This window comes from Ipomoea nil, unplaced genomic scaffold (genome assembly GCF_001879475.1).
Source record: "Ipomoea nil cultivar Tokyo-kokei standard unplaced genomic scaffold, Asagao_1.1 scaffold2653, whole genome shotgun sequence".
NCBI lineage: Eukaryota > Viridiplantae > Streptophyta > Magnoliopsida > Solanales > Convolvulaceae > Ipomoea > Ipomoea nil.
Genome location: NW_017619081.1, coordinates 702,930 through 722,899, shown reverse-complemented (window position 1 = coordinate 722,899; position 19,970 = coordinate 702,930). Strand labels below are relative to the sequence as shown.

Below are 19,970 nucleotides of genomic sequence, written 5' to 3'. Positions count from 1 at the left end.
TCTCTTTATGATTCACAATCCTAGTCCCCCTCTGTCTCCTCTTGTATATATACCTAGAATCTGTACTCTTGTAATTATCACTATTAATACAATCAATAACAGTTCTCATCGTTTCTTCTATATGTTTATAAAAACAAAGTTCAATGTACATAAACATTATATTACAGACGCATCATGTACTATGTTCATAATATTTATTTTATGCGTCCATATATACGAAACTAAATATATATCATATGTATTTTCATTCCTTTTATAGTAGGTTTATGATGTTTTTTCTATGTGTTTATAAAAATAAAGCTTAATGTACAAAAATATTACTGTACATTATAACGCATCATATTTAATAATATCTATTATGTACTATGTTCATAATCTTTGTTCTATATGTCCATAAACACTAAATTATTATACATCATATGTATATTCATTCAGTTTATAGTAAGTTCATAATATTTCTTCTATATGTTCATAAAATAAAGTTTAATGTACATAAAATGACACTAAAGCAATGAGTTTATATACCTATATACGGAGCATTTATTTTTTAAAAAATAAAAAATATATCAATATGAGTATCATTTAAAAGGTCTCAATTAGAACTTTTTAATGACATATCTTTTATATATTAATTTTACTTGTACAAAAAAAAATTAAGTTGAAAAAAAATGTTTAGGGAGAAAAAAATTGGGATTGTTTAGGTGCATATTGCTACATGCGTTCCGGTCAACAATATAACTATTGCCACTATAAGAACAATCACATCAATAGTTTTTCTTGAATTTTGGGTGAGTTTTTATGAGATGGAAGAGAGAGTCGGGAGGAAAAAGATGGTGAGAGGTTGTCCCGCAAGAGATCATTTTTGTGGGTCCCTTTAAAAATAATAGAAGAATGCCAAAATTTGTGCGCGTTACGTGTACCGACAATGCCGAGCACGTGCTCGTTAGACGCGTAAATCAACACTAACACCTTTTTCCCATTTCCTTTTCCATTTTAGTGCCCCCACCCCCATCCCTCTTTTCTTCCTCTCTCTCCCCTTCACTCCCTCCTAGTTTCTTGATATGGCCCTAAACACCACAACCACTTATTTTTATTACTAGTTACCACGCATTGTGTGAATAATCTGATGCCCAATGTGTATTTAAAATTTTTTTTTTTTTTTGAAAACAAATGAGAAACGATCATATTATAGCAAATCTGAAATACAATTAGGAGGGAAAGAAACCCACTCTCCAAGGACAGATGAACAACCAGCCGCCTATGCAAACACATGAGCAACGTGATTTGCTGACCTTTTGACATAGCGAACCAAAATGTTCCCAATGCCACAAACAATCCTAGGACACTGCTTAACCAGTAAACCAACATGCGAATAGTCTAGTCTTACAGAATTAAAAGTAGTACAAAAGTTCAAACAATTAGACTCTAAAATATTACCGTTTGCGGGACGATTCTTAATCCACGCCAAAGCTTCTTTCACTCCCATAGCCTCCACCAGATATGGATCATTACCACATGATAAACGACCACTCCAGGCCACCACGAAAGCTCCTTGATGGTCACGTAAAACAGCTCCATACGTCACTGTACATGCGTGCAACGCTGCGTCCACACTGCATGATAACATCCCCATAGGGAGTGGTCTCCAAATAGCTAGACCAGCAGCCGTAAGTTGAGACGACGAGCAAATCACATCATGCAACAACCAAAGTATCCACATAATTATGCATGGCTGTTAACGTCCACACCTTCCCATTCCAAATTAGATCATTACGGACCAGCCAAAGCACCCCGAATCTTGCAACCATAAGCACTGTCTCGTCCATACTGGGTGATCTCATAGTAGACTCCACAAATTCAATGAAAGAACGCCCTTGCAGCACGTCACTACAAGCCCAAACCTGTTTGGTAATAGAACATTGCATAACAAATGAGATATGGTCTCCGTAACAAAAGAACACAAGGGGCAGCCTCCCCCAATCCACACATGTTTGGTCCTTAATACATCCCGAACAGGTAGGACATTTCTCACACACCGCCAAAAAAAATTCTTGACTTTGGGAGGGACCGATATTTTCCATAATCGTCCACACTCAGTAAATAACACATTACGATCTTGTAATAAGAGATTACGAGTGAGCAAACAATAACCATGTCTTACCGTGTACTGCCCTCTAACGCCCCCTTTCCAACACTAACTGTCACTATGATAAGGCGAGGTCGGAGTCTTCAGAATTCTCGAGGCATCATATTCAGAGAATAAATCGTGCACCACCTCTTCATAGTTAAAAGATTACAAACCTTCGCTTCCTTTAGTTCACCCCCAAACAAAGGTATCCGAACCATTACCCACCCTGCGAACAACACCCTCACGAAGTAAAGCCTGTCAAGCAAGGATACTCCGCCAAATATAATTCAGATTACTACCAAGATTACCCGTTAAAAAATAATTGTCTAGAAAATACCTGGCTTTAAGCACTTTACTCATCAAGGAATCAGGGGTGGTAAGTATACGTCATCCCTGCTTTGCCAGCAATGCTACATTAAACTCATGAAGTCACTTAAAACCTATACCACCATATTGCTTAGGGATGGTCATACGAGACCAACTCATCCAATGAATGCCTCTACCAACTGCGCCACTATGCTGCCACCAAAACCTGTTCATAATGTTCTCAATCGTGTTACACACACCAACAGGAAGAAGGAAAACCGACAAGGAAACGCAACACTTTTTAAAAGCACTTCCTTTCCTGCGCGCATTAACAACTTTGTCTGCCATGAATCGATCCTTTCTCGCACTTTCTGTTCAATGTAACGGAAAACCGCAGTTCTATTTCTACCGAGGAAAGATGGTAAACCCAAGTACCGCCCAAAATCGTGGACCTGCTTAACACCAAAAACCGCTGCTACATGGTTTCTCAATTCAAGCCCCGTATTAGTACTAAATATGATGCTAGACTTATCAAAATTTATCACTTGTCCCGAAGCACAACCATACTGTAATAAACAATTCCTCACTTCCTGCGCTTCTGGGTCAGTTGCTTTGGAAAAAAAAAAAAAAAAACTATCATCGGCGAAGAAAATGTGAGACACGGCAGGGGGCTCTCCTTGCCACTTTTACGCCATGAATGTTCCCCCGAGCTTCCTTCTGTTGCAACAAGAGTGACAAGCCTTCTGCACATATGATAAATAGATACGACGATAAGGGATCCCCTTGTCGAATACCCCTAGTAGGAATCACAATACCCGCAACTTCCCCATTCACCATAATGTTATACCGAATCGAGGACACGCATAATAGGTCAATATCAACCCACCCTCGGGCGAATCCCAATGCTAAAAACATACCCACAAGAAATCCCCACTACATCCTATCGTAGCTTTCGCCATTTCCAATTATAGCGCAGCCTACCCCACGTTACATCCTTCTTCCTTCTCAAAAATTGGCCAATCTCACATGCTACAATGATATTATCGGAGATGAGACGATTAGGCACGAAAGAACTCTAGGATGGGAATATGATAGAGTCAAACACCTCCTTCATTCGGTTAGCCACTACCTTAACAAGAACTTTGTAGGCAACGTTGCACAACGCAATTGGTCTTAGATTAGACACTTTGACAGGCACTTTTTTCTTCGAGATCAAGACAACAGTGGTATTGTCCAAACCCGGCGGCAGACTGCGACTTTCAAAATAAACCTTCACAAAATCAGTTAGATCACGGCCCATGGTCAACCAAAATTTTTTATAAAAAGACAGTGTCATACCATCGGGACCCGGGACCTTGTCAAGGGCCAACGAGAATAACACTGCATTAACCTCTTCTGGCTCAATAGGCTTAAGCAATTGGACATTACAATCAGAAGGAACACGACATTGGACAGTATTAAACAAATTCCCATCACAGTTAATAGACTAAAAAATATAAGCAAAATACCTCATCACTTCCTCATTCATGGCTGCACCCTCCACCCACGAACCAACATGATCCTGGAGACGCAACAACTGATTATTTTTCACTCGCGAAGACGTTCATATCTAAACAATATCCAGTGGAAAATCCAATCCCATCGACACAACTTCATCCTTCTCTTAAGGGGTTCATCTAGACCTGGCAATTTGGGCATACGAGTTCGTTAACGGGTCGACACGAACACGATAAGGCTAAACACGGACACGACACGTTAAGGTTAATGGGTTCAAATTTTTAACACAAACATGATTTGTTAACGGGTTAAACGGGTTGACACGATATACATGTTTTGTTAACATGTTTCTGGTGGTGTCGGCATGATATGATGCGAAACCCATTTAAACCGGCTAAACTGGTTAATATATTAAAATAAACTAAAATTTAAAGTTAAGTTATATTAAAAAAAGAAATAAAACCTACAGTTCAATTCATCAAACAAGCTAAAAAAATATTCAATTTATAACATTCATAAAATGATAAAATAACATCCAAAAATCATAATTAAAGAACTCCATACTAGTTTTTAGAATAAAATTGAACACAATAAAAATTTAAATTTAAGATTGTTGAACATCAATAATTGGTGTAGGATCTTAGCATAATATAGTAAATTCATCCTTATTCATGTTCATGATATCTTTTATAATCTCATTCATGACAATAGTTCTTACCTAAATGACAATGGTTCTTAGCGGGTTATAAACATGTTTGTGTAAACGGCTTAACACGATAATATTAACGAGTTAAACGGGTTCTTAATAGGTTTAACGGGTTGACTTGTTAAGACACGAAACATAATGGGTTCTTAACGTGTCAACCCGTTAACGACCCGGGACACATTAAGGCTAAACACTAACCCGTTATTTTCGTGTCGTGTTAACGGGTCGTGTCCATAATTGCTAGGGCTAGGTTCTTCAACCTTCAGCGAAACCCTCACACGGAAATAGCTACACCAATTTCTACCAAAATTATTTGTTTCGGCTGCAACGAACTGGCCAACATAATTCCCTATTTGTTCAACAAACTTCGTAGAGGCGTATAATATAATGCTGGTAGATCATGGATCTGAACCCAGAAGTCAACGGAGTCCAACGCCACTTCCTCTTGTTGCATTTGAAGAGTCAATTCCTTACAAACAAAAGTATGATTTTCAAACGACCAAGGCCCGTCGTCGATAACGCGTTGCAGATCCTTAACATGGGGGAACTTAAACAGAAACAAATTTTCGCGTAGGGGCTGAACCCTCATGCCCATCATCCGGCGCCCCGCCGATGCCAAGACTTGTTGCATTTGTTCAAACTTAATCGCATGATCCGTGAGAAATCGGCCAACCAATTCAAAATACATAGTGCTTCCACTGGCTTGATCATGCACTGGAACATCAAGTCCACCCAACTCTTCCTCATCGATCATTAGTTCAGCACAACCCTTCTCCAAATCTCGCACATCCATTGCACACACCAAAACAACACAAAAATAGCAAAAACAAATAGACGAAGAAAGCAAAAAACAAGAAAAAAAAAAACCCTAGAAACCCTAGGGAGATACTCTCTCGAAGAGAACCCTAGAGAGAGAGAACCACTTTTTTTTGTATTTAGTGTTTCAGAATTTATCAAAGTATCATTCAGTATCCTGGCGTAAATCAATGCAAGATTATCAAATTTTTCATAATAGTAAATATTTCAAGAATGCATAACTATGACTTGTGGCAGAAATGTTGGATTAACTAGTGCAATAGCAATTTTAGAGGGAAGCACCCTCTCTGGATAGTACCCTAAGCATAATTTTTCCAACACAAAACCCTATTAATTGGCGTGATTCATGCTTCCTCTTGTTGCCACTTCCGCCAAAAATGAATTCTTGATTTGATCTAGTCCCCTTGTATGCTTCATTGCAATTTTAGTGCATTGGCGCAGTGCACCTTCAAAAACAGAACCAAATCCTCCTTCCCCAAAAAGACAATGATAATAGGCATAGTTTCTCATTTATGTTGAATATATATTGTAAATTAGATGTACCGTTTCATCAATGCCCAATGCGTATTCTAATTAATTGACCAAAACTCATATTAAATTTTATATTGTATTTTTTTAATAAACTCTAAGACCATCTCCAACCAACAGAGTAAAATGGCATATTGGCAAAATAAAAAATAAAAAATGGCGCAATTGGTCTCCAATCAATACTCCAAAACGGCAAAGTTTTGCCATGGATGAACAATATTGCACCATATTTGGCGCAATATAGTTCATGTGCGGTAAAACTGCAAAACTTTTGAGAAATTTTTTTTCTTAGTTTTGTCCTTGGTGTTTTTTAATAATTCATTTTGAATCCTTTTTGTTTTTTATTTTTTATATATAATTACATATTTTGTTAAATATTTCAACGTAAGATTTCAATTTGAGCATAAATAAATTAATTTAAACCCTAAGATCGATCACAATTCGCAGTTCTCCTCCTCATCCTACCTTAATTTGAGGAAGAAAACTGCGAATTGAGATAGATCTTAGGGCTGAAATCCTTTTATTCATGCTCAAATAGGGATCCTAATTTGAAAAGCACAAAACTACCCTTAATAATTTCATATTTCGGCATGTCTTAAACAAAGGGGTGACCGACGTGATGAATTTTGGCACTAAAACAATAGTTGTGGATGAAAATTGGTACTAAAGCAATAGTCGTGGATGAAAATTGGTAGGAATTAAACATGTGGACCAAAATTATCATTTTGCTAATACTCGTGAGATTAAAATTGGTATTTGCTATTTAAAAGATTATGGGGGTGTTTTGTAAAAAGATGTTTGGTTAAATTAACTGGTAGCTGATAACTGATTACATGCAAAATGACTTTATAAAAAAATTTATCGAAAAAAGTTGTTTTGAACAACTTTTTAAATTTTAACATTTTGGAGCAATAAGCTGTTACAAAAAAATTCATTAATCAAACACTTATATTGAATGTATAACCAAATCAAACAGCTAATAGTGGTCAAATAAGTCAAAATTGACTGATAAGCTAACTATGTTACCAAAGCCTATATATTCATTTGGATTGTTTTGTTTACTTCTTTTTTTTCTTTAACCAATTAAATAATGCATCAATTAAACATAAGCTGATTGTTAATTTGTTATGTTGAAGTCATGAAAAAAAAATGTTAATTTGTTATGTTGAAGTCATGAAAAAAAAAAAAAAAATCAAGTCTGCAATGAAAATTAAGAGATGCCATTTCTTTTGGATTTTCCTTGGGAATTTGGAGATGTTTATCATATAATACTAGTTTTTTACGCGTATTGCGTGATTGGGACAATGTTCAATAATTTTTTTAAAATAAGTACTTTAAAGTGTATCAAGGCAATATTAAATTAGAATTTTTCATACATAAATAATTGAATGTTGAATTTGCGTATTTAAATATGTAATTCTAAGTTTACAAATGCAAGATAATATAGTCAAGATTGATTATAATTCTCAATAAAATAATTGTATAGGTATGGTTGAAACCAAATAAGGGACATAATGGAGAGCAAATAAAAATTAGAGTATAAAATATTAAATATATACTAATATTGAAGAGTTAAATGCTGATTACCAAACAAAGACATTGCGAGTTAGTTTCACACTTCAATTTGTTGGGTGATTTGAATACTCTTTTTGTCGATAATTCCCCCAAGTAGTTAATATGATTGACTTAATTATATATTTTTTATTTTTTAAAACAATTATTATTATTATTATTATTATTATTATTATTATTATTATTATTATTATTATTATTATTATTATTATTATTATTATTAAATATATGTATACCCTTAGGTGATTTTACATGTTGATCTAAACAGCTAATTTTTTTAAATATCTTTTTACCAACCGTTAATATAACTCACTTGTCAAATCCACTAATATAATCTGCTAACGCTAACCGCTAACTGCTGATTGTCAAACAAGGACATTGCGAAATAGTTTTCACTTCAATTTGTTGTGTGATTTGAATACTCTCTTTGTCAACAAATCCCTCAAGTAGTCATTATGATTGGCTTTATTAATTATATATATATATTTTATTTTTCATGCTATTAATAAAATACTTGGTAAATAAATATATAACATTATTTTGTATTATAACTTTGATATTTAATCAAAAAAAAATAGTGCACAAAAAAAGATAATAGATAATGTAGTGAATATAATCAATTGATGAATTTTAATGTAAAGAATTTTAACATTGGAGAAAAATAAATTAAAGACAATATAACTAATAAAATTACTTATCTTAATTAATTTATTGATAATGAATAATTTTTTTTAATAAAGACATTGTAGGGACAATGTAGCGAATATAATAAATTGATGAATTTGAATGTAAAGAATTTTTATATTGGAGAAAAATAAAGACAATATAACTAATGAATTTATTTCTGTTATTTAATTTATTGATAATGAATAATTTTTTATGAATAAAGACATTGTAGACACATAATTATAAATTAAAGAAATGCATGTATTATTTTTTATTGTAGCTACTAAATTATTATTTAATATAATAAGAGGAAAATAGAGTACTAATTATGACAATTTTGATTGGGATGGGGTTCGAACCTAAGACCTTTCTTATTGAAATCAATCAATGAGTAAGTTAAATAGTTAACGGTGAACTAACAGAAATTAACGGAAAAGATAATATTTAACGGAAAAGTTAACGGATAATCATATTCATCAAGGATAAATTAGTAAATCTTAAGAAAAAATTAAAATCTGATCAATCTGAGTCATTCATTTGATTAAAAAATTTGACCGCCATTTTTTCTACCCATTATAGGCCTAACTCTCTTGGGCTCTTATTAGTATAGTAGATAGTAGATAGTAGATAGATAGTAGATATAGTAGATATATAAATAATTAACATATAGTGTAACTATCAATTTAGACTTTTAGTTTAAATGTAACATATTTTTCAATTTAGTATAAAAAATTCTGATAAAATAGTCCATCATCTTAGACTTTTAGTTTAGATAAAACACAACATAAAAGCAGTACCCATCTAAGAGTTTTCATACATCAAGTATCATTGACTATCAAATTTATACCTATTTTAGCCTGCTAAATGGCTAAAATAAGTTTAAAGAAAAAAACCCCAAATAAGTCATCAAACTTTTACAGTTCGTATAATTAGATCGTCGAACCAAAAAAAATAAAAAAATGTACAATTAAAACATCTAACTCTATAACTCCCCACCCCTACCATTATTTTTTAAAATATAAAATAAAATAATATATATTATATAATCGTTGAATAAGCTAACTAGTATGCCACATCATTTTTTTTTATCCGAAACTTGAAAATAATATGCAAACAATGCTAATTGCACAGAATTTTGATGCTAAATGTTTTAATTGCACATATTTTTTGCTCGTGAAGTTTTTTTCGAGTTTAAATGTTTACAAAATAGTACCTTTGAGAGACAAATAAGTACAAATTTGATAATGAAAAATATTATTAGGCAAAAATAAAAAGTTGGTGACTCAAGTGGTAAAATCAAGAGACGATTTCGATAATTTACCCTCATTCAAAGGATTGCTAAATATAACCTATTTTGTAATGATACACACATCATGTACATAATTTATTACCACTACTACTTATATATTGGCCAAAAAAAAAAAAAAAATCAGACATTGTAAACCATTCCCACCTCTAATGTGGAAGCATGAGGTACACTTAAAGCATAGGTGGGTGGTCTACTATTTCTTCTCAAGAACTCATACCCAAAATTTATAACCATCTTTTTTACGAAGCTTGATCCTTGCTTGGCTTGCATATAGGAATGTCCAAGGATGTAAGCTATACCGGCCTCCCTAGCTTCCATCAGCTCCCGGAGCTCTATGCGGGCGCTCTGGTCGATTTTTGGAGACTCAGGCACGACGAACCGCACTTTTTTTCTCGGTTTTAGTACCGGGGGCGACTTTATTTCTCGAAGCTCTGATGTTCCCGCGGCCGAGGAGGAGTTGCCTTCGCCGTCTTCATAGACATGCACGCCGCCGCCTATGTAGGTTGAAGGCGTTCCCACCACCGCCATTTCCTCGCGTTCTTGTGCTGAATTATCTGCTGCTGCTGCGCCATTTGGTCCCGCCTTTCCCGTGCGGATGTATTCGGCTATGCTGCACACGAGATCGTTTTCGAAGTCGGAGTCGTCCTTGTGTGCGTCCCGGTAACCATACCTGACAATGCAGCGGTATATCCTGTACTCTCGTGGACCGATGTGGCCTACAAGGAACCGCTCCTCGTGTTTGACATGAGGGATCGGGACAGACTTGATGCAAAGGAAAACGAGGACCTGGTGGAATGCGGGGAGGTTGGTGACGAAATGGGAGAATATTGCTGGGATTCCTGACACAAGCTCGGTGTGGATCAGGCCAATGCCATTGACACGTACTATCCCGAGGCTAGGACCCAAGCTGAGTAGCCAATCAACCGAGACCTTGTTTTGGACATCGAACTCGTACTTTTTGAGGGTTCCGTAGTGCCAAACACACATGACTATCATGAAGATGAAAGCCATTACAATGGGCACCCATGCTCCTTCCAAAAATTTGATGAGAGATGCAGAGAAATATAAGGCTTCAATGGTCCCGAAGAAGAGCACAAAGCCAATCGCAAGGAAGACGCTCTGGTGCCAACACAGAACGATAACCAGTGACATCAAACACGTTGTGACCAGCATAACTGTTATAACAGCCAAACCTGATGTAATGAAAACATAAAGATTTCAGACAAGAGCATTCAGTAATGAACTAACATCAGTGTAAAAATGCATAATTACAATTGATGGTTTCTAGAATTCAAATGTTAAATGATTTTGAAAAGTATTTTCTCAGATATTAATCGGTAGAGTTGGAAGCCAGCTGCTAGATCCTAACCCGTCAAATAAAGTTCTTTTAAATAGCAATCGAACGAACGATAGCAGGATGTTAGGATCAAGCGTTTATCACTATGCCAAAAGCTATAGTTAGTAGTGAAGGCGCAACTTTATTTCCTTAAACCACCACATTTTTGAGAGGCAGGGTGCTGGATTTTGCCCTTCAAGCCTCCGCCCAACAATCCCCTAGCCACCTGGTGCTGGACCCTTGGCCAAGCGCATACCACTACGCCAAAAGCTATATGTTGGGCAGAGGCCGGTAAAGGCCAAGTTCAGCACCCAGTGGCTGGGGGGATTGTTGGGCGTTGGCCAGAAGGGCCAAATCCAACACCCTTTCTCTCGAAAATGTGTGGCGGTATAAGGAAATAAAGTTGCGTCTTCGCTACAAAGCTATAGCTTTTGGCGTAGTGATAAGCGCTTGATCCTAACACTATAGCTAGTAACGAAAATGCAACTTTATTTCCGTATACTGCCACATTTTTGAGAGACAGGGTGCTGGACTTGGCCCTTTAGGCCTCCACCCAATAGAGGACACTTATATTTATGACTAAAATCCACAAACTGCAAGTGGTTTCAAGTAAAGCAAGCATGACTTTCGAAATGACTCAAACTTCAGTCATGAGTTTTGGTTATTGCCATACCCGATGCATTGCCTAGTCGCTTAGTGTCTCTGAAACCAATCGTAACAGCCAAGCACAGCAGCATCAAGGTCCAATTGATCTCCGGAATGTAAATCTGACCGTGAATTTTCGACGACGTGTGTACTATTTTGACTCCCGGAAAGCATCCCAGGGAAGAACATTGTTTGATAATCGAAAAAGTTCCAGTTATTATGGCTTGGCTCCCCACAACAGCAGCCAGTATCGCTATCACCAGAACAGGCCATCTAACTTTCTCTGGCACAAGAGTTTTAGACAATTTTAATAAACCGAACTTGCCAAATCTATCTTCCTAAAAACGTAATGGCTGAGGATACCTACCGGGTACAGAAACATAAAAACCAATGCGATAGTCACTTTCAATAACGTGATGTTGTGACAGATAAGCCGCTTGCCCCATGTATGCAAGGATCAATGACGGATAAACCAGGAACGTGAAAGCAATCTACAAAAACAACAACGTTAGAATCTTCAAATATTCTTAACATTCTTGTAAAACGGAGTACGAGAGAATTGCCCATTCAAAGCCGTTCCAAAACTATAGAATAGAAGAGTTAAAAAGCAACCGAGAGTTTATCTAACTCTTTTGAAGTTAATATCGCAAATATATACCTGTATTGATAACTGGGAGAAGTGCCCGAGATCAGCAAACATGGCTTCTGAACCAGTAATGCATAGGAGAATCCCGCCCAAGGACATCCAGCCTCCTCTTTGAGTTTTCTTCAGGAATTTGTACATATAGTATGGAGACAACGCTTGATACACATGCGGGTTCCAATGAATAATATTATATAAACCAATTGCACTGATACATATAAGCCATGTTATGACAACGGGAGCGAACAAAAACCCGACCCTATGAGTGCCATAGTGTTGAAGGGCAAACAATGCTATCAGTATGATACAAGCAACCGGAACCTCTATATCTGCAAATTTAATCAAATTCCGGGAATGTGTTATCTTTCTTGATTGTAGAAAATGTAAGGTTAATAGTTATGATATGACATGTATCATATGAGACAATATTCTAATATTGTAAAGCTTCATATCAAATAGTCTACGCCCAAAAGTTGTTCATGTTGACCCAATACTAAACCAATAATTTACGATGCCTAATTAGTGATGGAGTTTCTAGAGCATAACTAAAGTTGCAAAATTAGTAAAGAAATGAATTCTTTCTGAGAAATTGGACCCAACCTCATCAACCTAATACATAATCATTCTCGTGTGTTTTAGTTGTAATGACCTAAACCAATTCAACAACTGAAATTAATTCTTCCAAGAATAAACAAGTTGACTTCTTCCCACAAATTCTCGTGGCAACTTTAGTTTTGATATATGTGTTGGGCGGAGGCCGGTGAAGGGCCAAGTCCAGCACCCAGCTTCTCAAAAATGTGACAATATAAGAAAATAAAGTTGCCCTTCGCTACTAGCTAAGCACGTGATCTAACAATATGTGATCAACTTTAAAGGGATATTAATCATATTACCATGACTATTCAAAGGGATATTACCAGAAAAAGCGTTAAGAGCGAAGCATGAATAGTGGAAATTTCAAGGAATGAAAGTTAACAAAAGCAACTATTTTTGACTTGTAGTATAAACCTATTATGAATCATGAAACAAGTGATAAATAAATTCCAATTTCTTAAGCTCTGCTGGTTCAGTTGATGTAAAACACTTACATTTGTTATGCTCTTTAGAGACAGCGAGCTCTAGACCCGAAACTGCTGAAAAAACTGCACAAAGGAGCAAAGAAACGAATGCAAATTCAGAATCAAAAAGGGCACAAAAGCCACAAATTCGATGCAAGAAATGAAACCTGCCCATACCAGAGATAGCAGGCGATAGAATACCGTCCCCTATGACCATACAAGCCCCAATTAAAGCCAACACAAGTAGAAATCTCTGCAACACCCTATGCCTCTCCAGAGTTGATTTCAACCTTGCCCCAACAGTAGTGGGTGCAGGAGAAACTATGTCCTTCTTATAAAAAGACAATTCTTCATCTTCTAACTGGCAACTGGGCAATGAGCTCACCCTGGCATGTCTACAAAGGAGAGAATACAAGGCAAATGTTCCCCCTTCACCATTATCATCAGCCTTAAGCACAATGAACACATATTTTAGGAGAGGGACCAAAGTCAATGTCCAGAAGATAAAGGAAAGAACCCCATAGATTTCTTCATTGGTCTCTGAATGCTCAATATCCTCAGCAAAAGTACTTTTGAACACATACAATGGGGATGTACTCAAATCCCCATAGACAACACCCAAACTCTGATATGCCAATGTCAAAACTGTCCTCCAAGATTGTCTCTGAAACCCCAAAAATCCACCCACCATATCAATGAAAATACCAAAAAGACAAGGGCAGGCAAGAATTTTTATTTCTTAAAAAGAAAAAAAGGTCTCACCTTTAAACTATTCTGGCGAAACCCGGTCTCCAGATCCATAGCAAATCCTCTCAAAACTGCAAGAAAACCATTTCCACACCAAATTCAACAACTTCAAAGCTGACCCATCTGATGATACTACCCACCCCAGAAAAGAACTTTCAAGAAAACACACTCTGACGCAGAGCACAAAGCCAAGGGGGGGAAATTTTTTTTTCTTATACACAAAAATAAGATAAAATAATAGCAGTTGTGCAAATAGCAGTTGAACAACCTCCTATGAGGAAAAACAAACACCAAAAGCCACAATTTTTTTGCATAAACAAAGTTTAAGGGAAGCCAGTTGGAGGATCAGGGCATAAGATTAGAGAATATTTCCCATATGACAGTGAGAGAAACACATCACAATCTTTACTGCTTTCAAATTTTTATCCTTTCTTTGCCTTGATTGCAGCAGATATAAGAAACTGAGATACGGGTGTGCAGTCTGGAGTGTTTTTTTTTTTGTTTTTTTTTTTTTTTTGTTTTTTTGTTTTTTTTTTTTTTTTGGTTTTTGAAAAACTGCAGTCTGGAGTTCTGCTTTCACGTTTCGTTTTCAATTGGTTTTATATTTTTTTAATTTTAATTAAAATTTTCGTATTGGATTGCGTTTGGGCTTATGTTTTCTCTCTCCCTCTTGAAAATAAGCTTACTTGTCTGAGATGAGATCATAACATATCACACTTGCCTGCATAGGTAAAAATGGAGTCTACGTGTTCGACTTGCTTTTTCCATGGCCAAATCACTTTTTACCTATAATTTTTTGGGGGTTAATTTCACTTTTACTATCTCAAATTTTTATATTCTTTTTTTTTCTTCTATTTTTTGAGTTTATTAAAAATGCACAACTATATTATATATGCACAAAGAACCAATAACGCTTCCACTAAGACTCGAATTTATAATCTTCCAAATAAAAGTCCAACCCGGATACCATTAAACCACATAGTCCTGGTCTATATTATATATGTTAGTTGACTTGTTTTCCACTTTTCTAGTCCTTTTACCCAATTTTTAGCTCTTGAAAATATTATTATAACAAAAAGAAAAAAGTAAATTTTCAAAATAATAGGTTTTAAAATTTTAGATAAAGATAAAAACAAGTTTAAAAGCGAGAGAGAGAGAGAGAGAGAGAAGAGTTTCTTAAATAGTAAATGCATTAATAAAGGTCAATCCGCGGATCAGTTTTAGGTGATGTATTAATTAAATTATATACACTGAATTTTTGGATTTAATTTAATTGGAATTTGCAAATTAAATGATGAATTGCATCTGTCCTGTGTCTTTCTTCAATTGTGGATTAGTTTAATTGCAAAAATGGAATAAACTTTAATCAATATATACAGTTATTTATATATTGGATATTGGATATTGGATATTGGATATTGGATATATGTATACAAAATAATGAACAAGCTTATGTGGAATTGTGGATTAATTTTTGGTGATATACTAATCTTGTATATTGAATAAATTATAATGAATAATTTTATATATAAACATAAAATTACGCACACAAATGTAAAATGGCCTATAAAAACATAAATAATATTTTTTTTTTCTGTTTGGTGAGGAAAGAGGAGCTTAAGAGCTCAAAGAATTAGGAAACCCGTCTAGTGGCTACGTAGTTGGCGTCCTGAACCAGCAGGCTGCTAATGTCGCTAGGAGGAACTTCCAGGATCGTGGTCCCCCACGTGCTATCATGGCCAATGTTGGGAGAAAGTCGGCACATTGGTTGCCTTCGCGCAGGACATATCGGAGCTCGCACTCGTGGAACTCATCCATCAAGCTTTTGCAGTCAATAATTAAGGTGTCAGCTTCCGGACTGAATCCTATAGCATTGTGCAAAGTGTGAACCAAGGCTTCAGAGTTAGATTCCGCGACAAGCCTCGAGGCCCCATAGTTTTTTGCCATGATGAGACCTTCCTGGAGACCCCAGAGCTCGGCTAAAAAACATAAATATATTGCATTATTTATTTTAACTCTTAAATTACTTTTACAATTTATTGTTATTGTTGTTATTATTTTTAATTATTTTTAACTATTATTTTTTTATTTTATTATTAATAATGTTATAATTATAAAGAAATACTCCGCAGTTAATAATTCAATATTAAAAATATAAATTTAAATAAAAATAGATTAAACGTTAGTTGGTAATATATAGTAATTGAACATATGGTACGGTTAACACAATTATATATAAAAAGGATGCCATAGACCGATAGTCAATTCAAATGTCAGGCTCTATGCGGGTTCTTATGATATTAAAAAATGTAAATTGAATAAAAATTAAAAGAAAAATGACAATTTTAGTCTATGAATTATATTTATATTGTAAACTCAGTCAATGAATTATTACTCTATCCAGTTTTCTCCCTTTATTTATATGTAATGTAAAGTGGTGGTTTTAATTCACCGTACCATTAACCGTGCATTTTACCCCGAAAGGAGTGTTCAAGTGGGTGGAACATGATTCTAGTATTAGAATTTAGAAGGTTACGAGTTCAATTCTTGTACACTCTCTCGATCGAGCCCGTTGCACAAGGTATTTCTATTGCAGTTTACCTCTTCTATGTGGTTTGCTGACTTTTACATATGAGTGATGTTTACTCAATGCATGCTAAAAAATAATAATAATAATGTAGTTTGAAATTTCAAGTTATTGAAGAACATCTTGGTTATTTGACTTATTTCATAGAATTTTCTCAAATTTTCTTCACTAATCATTATACATACATGATGGGAATATTGGGTATGGGCTGGGGACTTGGTGGGCCGACATTGTTGGGCCAGGGATGGATCAAAGGAAAAATAGCCAGGGGTGGGGGGTTGCTGCCGGAGAAGGCCGCAGGCTGCGCGCGGGGGCGGCATTTCGCAGTTGCCGGAGGTTATCCGGCGCCGGTGCCCGGAGAAGGTCGCCAACTGGGGCGCTGGCCCCAACCTGCGATGGCGCGCCTGGTGAGCGGCTGGGCGCGAGCCTGGTGCCCCCTCGCACGGGGGCAGCAGTGTGCGGCTGCCGGCGGCGCTTGCGCGGGGGTGAGACCTGATTCCGCTGGGGGTCACGTGCGTGCGGGCTGGGAGGGCGCGGTTGTCCGATGCTGTGTGTGTGCCGTGAAATGCGGGAGTGTCGAGCATGGGGGGTTACGTGGGACACGTGGACCAGGGGGTACACTATAAATAAGGCTCCCAGATTCTTAGCAAGGGGCGACAAAAAGATACAATAAGTACTATGGTTCAGTGGTCTTGATCTCATACTCACAACCCTTTCACTTGCGTTCGATTCCTATCAGTAGCTATTGCCCACCCCGTGGGCCTTATACTTTGTATTCGGGCCATCACCCTGGGCTTGTACCTCGGTCTTTGTAGTGAACTTGGGAGCTGTTGGAACCCTGGGAGCAACTGCCCCCACTCACCCCTCGGTAGTCCTTTAATATATATGTATATGTAGTAAATACTAAAGAATGCAGTAGCTCAGTTGGTTGAAGCTTGGATTGTAACATGAAATATCTTGTGTTCAAATCCCACCTTTAACACTTCTTTATATTTTAGACTTCTTTTATGTTTTTTTTTTTTTTTTAATTCTATTCTTTTATGTTTTTTTTTTTAAATTATATTTTTGTGTGTGTATATTTTAGCTTCTCTTCTCACCCTTCAATAAATTAAATGCTTTTGAATCATTTATTTAATATAGTCCACAAATTTATATTATACTTCATTGTTTTCAAATTAGTTTAGAAAAATTTAAAGTTGATCTAATTAAAAGAAAATTAAAATTAAAGTATTTATGAATATAATGTCTTTTCTATTCAAACTATTTTATGTAATTGATTATGTTTTATATTTTGCCAATTTCACCCTACCTAAATATAGTTTTGGCTCCGCCCCAAACTATACTGTCATCTATCGTAAACATTGTATTATAATTTATAATGTATTAGGAACCATATTATAAGTGTTTGATATTTTATCATTGACAATTCTAAAGTCATTTTAAGTATGGCCCCACCCACATAATTTTCTAGATCCGCCCCTGGTTGGAACTAGACTAAAACAATTTTGAAGTTTTAGGGGATAAAGTACAAATAAACAACTGAACTATTTGGAAAACAGTAATTAAGCCATCGAACTCAAATAACCCCCAAATAAGCCATTGAACCCGGGGAAAAAAAAAAGAGCAAATAAGCCATTGAAGTTAGGAAAAAAAAAAAAGAACAATTAACATTTTTAACAGGTTAATTCTAGATTTTTGTTGACTGGATTGTCAAATATTTATTTTATTTACGTTTCTTTTATTATAATCCACCTACATAGTAATATCTTTTAAAGTAATTATAATCAAAATATTTTTGTCTTGTCGAGTTTTGATTGATTGATTTATTTATTATTATTTTTTCACTGGATATTTGGTTTAAAAAATAATAATAAATAAATAAATTAGATCTTTACAAGACAAAATTATTTTGATTATAATTACTTTAAAATATATTATGTAGGTGGATTATAACAAAAAAAATGTAAATAAAATAAACATTTGGCAATCCAATCAGCAAAAACCTGGAGTTAACCTGTTAAAAATGTCAATTGCTTTTTTTTTTTTTTTTTTTTTCAGGGTTCAATGGCTTATTTGGGGATTATTTGAGTTCAATAGCTTAATTGTTATTTCTCAAATAGTTCAATGGCTTATTTGTACTTTATCCCAAGTTTTAGCTACACTTCAATGGCAAAAATAGGTCTGCCCACCTCAATAGTTAATTAATATAAGAGGATAAAATGAAAAAAACGATCAAGATGTTCTTAAATAATTTGAAACTCTAAAGTGCATTGTTAATGTTAACAAAATTTGTTAATGGTGGGTTAAAACTACCACTTTACACATAATTAAAAAGAAAAACTAGATAGGGTAATAATTTATGATTGAGTTTACAATATGAGTATAATTAGTGGACTAAAATTATAATTGTCTCAAAAGCAAATAAATATAAACATTACAATAACCAACAACTATTAATGATAAATTAAAATTTTAAAACAAAAATGCAATAAGTTGATAATAATAAACTACTCAAACTAGCTTTTTAAATTCAGATTATTGCATCAATGACCTAAGCAACAAAGTTCTTTATTACCAAACACTCATTTTAGTTATTTGACCAAGTCAAATTATTAAAGTTGTTCATACACTTCCAATATCTTCTGATGAATACCCCATGATATTGGTCTAGTGAATGATAAACTTTACTTAAGATTTACTTCTAGTGGCAAGGCGGGTGTGAATTTGATTACTATTATAAATATTGGGGGTTTGGGTTGGATGAACATGGGAGACTCTTTATGCGTAGAACTATATAGTTTGGTGTTAATTTTTTAAACTAAATTAACTTGACTTACTTTTTGAGCCTCGGGGATAGGAATATTTTTTTTTTTGAAGGTTTTAATGCATACTATTGTGAACAAGTGTGTTGGAAATTTTTTAATGTCAGTCAACATTTTGTTTTACAAAAAAAAAAAAAAAAAAAAAAAAAAAAAAAAAAAAACGTATCAGTCGTATGTAGAAAAAAGTCCTAAATTCCCACCAAAATATTTCCGACATACTAATTTTTTGAAAATCTTTTAATATATTTTTTAAAAAGTTTTTAGAAATATTGGTACGCCAAAAGTTTCTATAATTTTTTTTTCTTGACGTAAAGGTACATAAAAAAATTCATGTCATTTTTGACATATCTAGATGTATGTAATGTTGGTACCGTTGGTAGAAAACACAAATAATAATCAAATTAAAATTGACTATTATTTTCTGGAAAGAAGGGAAGAAAAGATGAAGAAATTTGGCTAGTGTTTGGTGTTGGGTTTTTGCAAGAGTCGAGTGAGCACTCTTTCCTTAAAACCTTATTTGCCACCTCCCAAAGATGCTAGGAGCGTTGTGGCCTAGGCTTCCCAGGATAAAACTTGCTATGATTCAGTGTTTGAGCTTTCAAAC

The 19,970-nt window shown here is 35.0% G+C and overlaps 1 protein-coding gene across 1 annotated transcript; it reads right to left on the bottom strand.

The window, feature by feature from the left end:
• Window positions 1-9,456: 9,456 nt before the first annotated feature.
• LOC109154822 (potassium transporter 6-like) lies at window positions 9,457-14,470 on the bottom strand. Its single transcript, XM_019302565.1, has 8 exons — window positions 14,226-14,470; window positions 13,973-14,028; window positions 13,388-13,874; window positions 13,241-13,294; window positions 12,168-12,481; window positions 11,877-12,000; window positions 11,538-11,792; window positions 9,457-10,721 (listed from the first exon to the last, which is right to left on the bottom strand). The coding sequence occupies exons 1-8, from the start codon at window positions 14,269-14,271 to the stop codon at window positions 9,649-9,651; spliced, it is 2,409 nt and encodes an 802-aa protein (XP_019158110.1). The 5' UTR covers window positions 14,272-14,470; the 3' UTR covers window positions 9,457-9,648.
• Window positions 14,471-19,970: the final 5,500 nt, after the last annotated feature.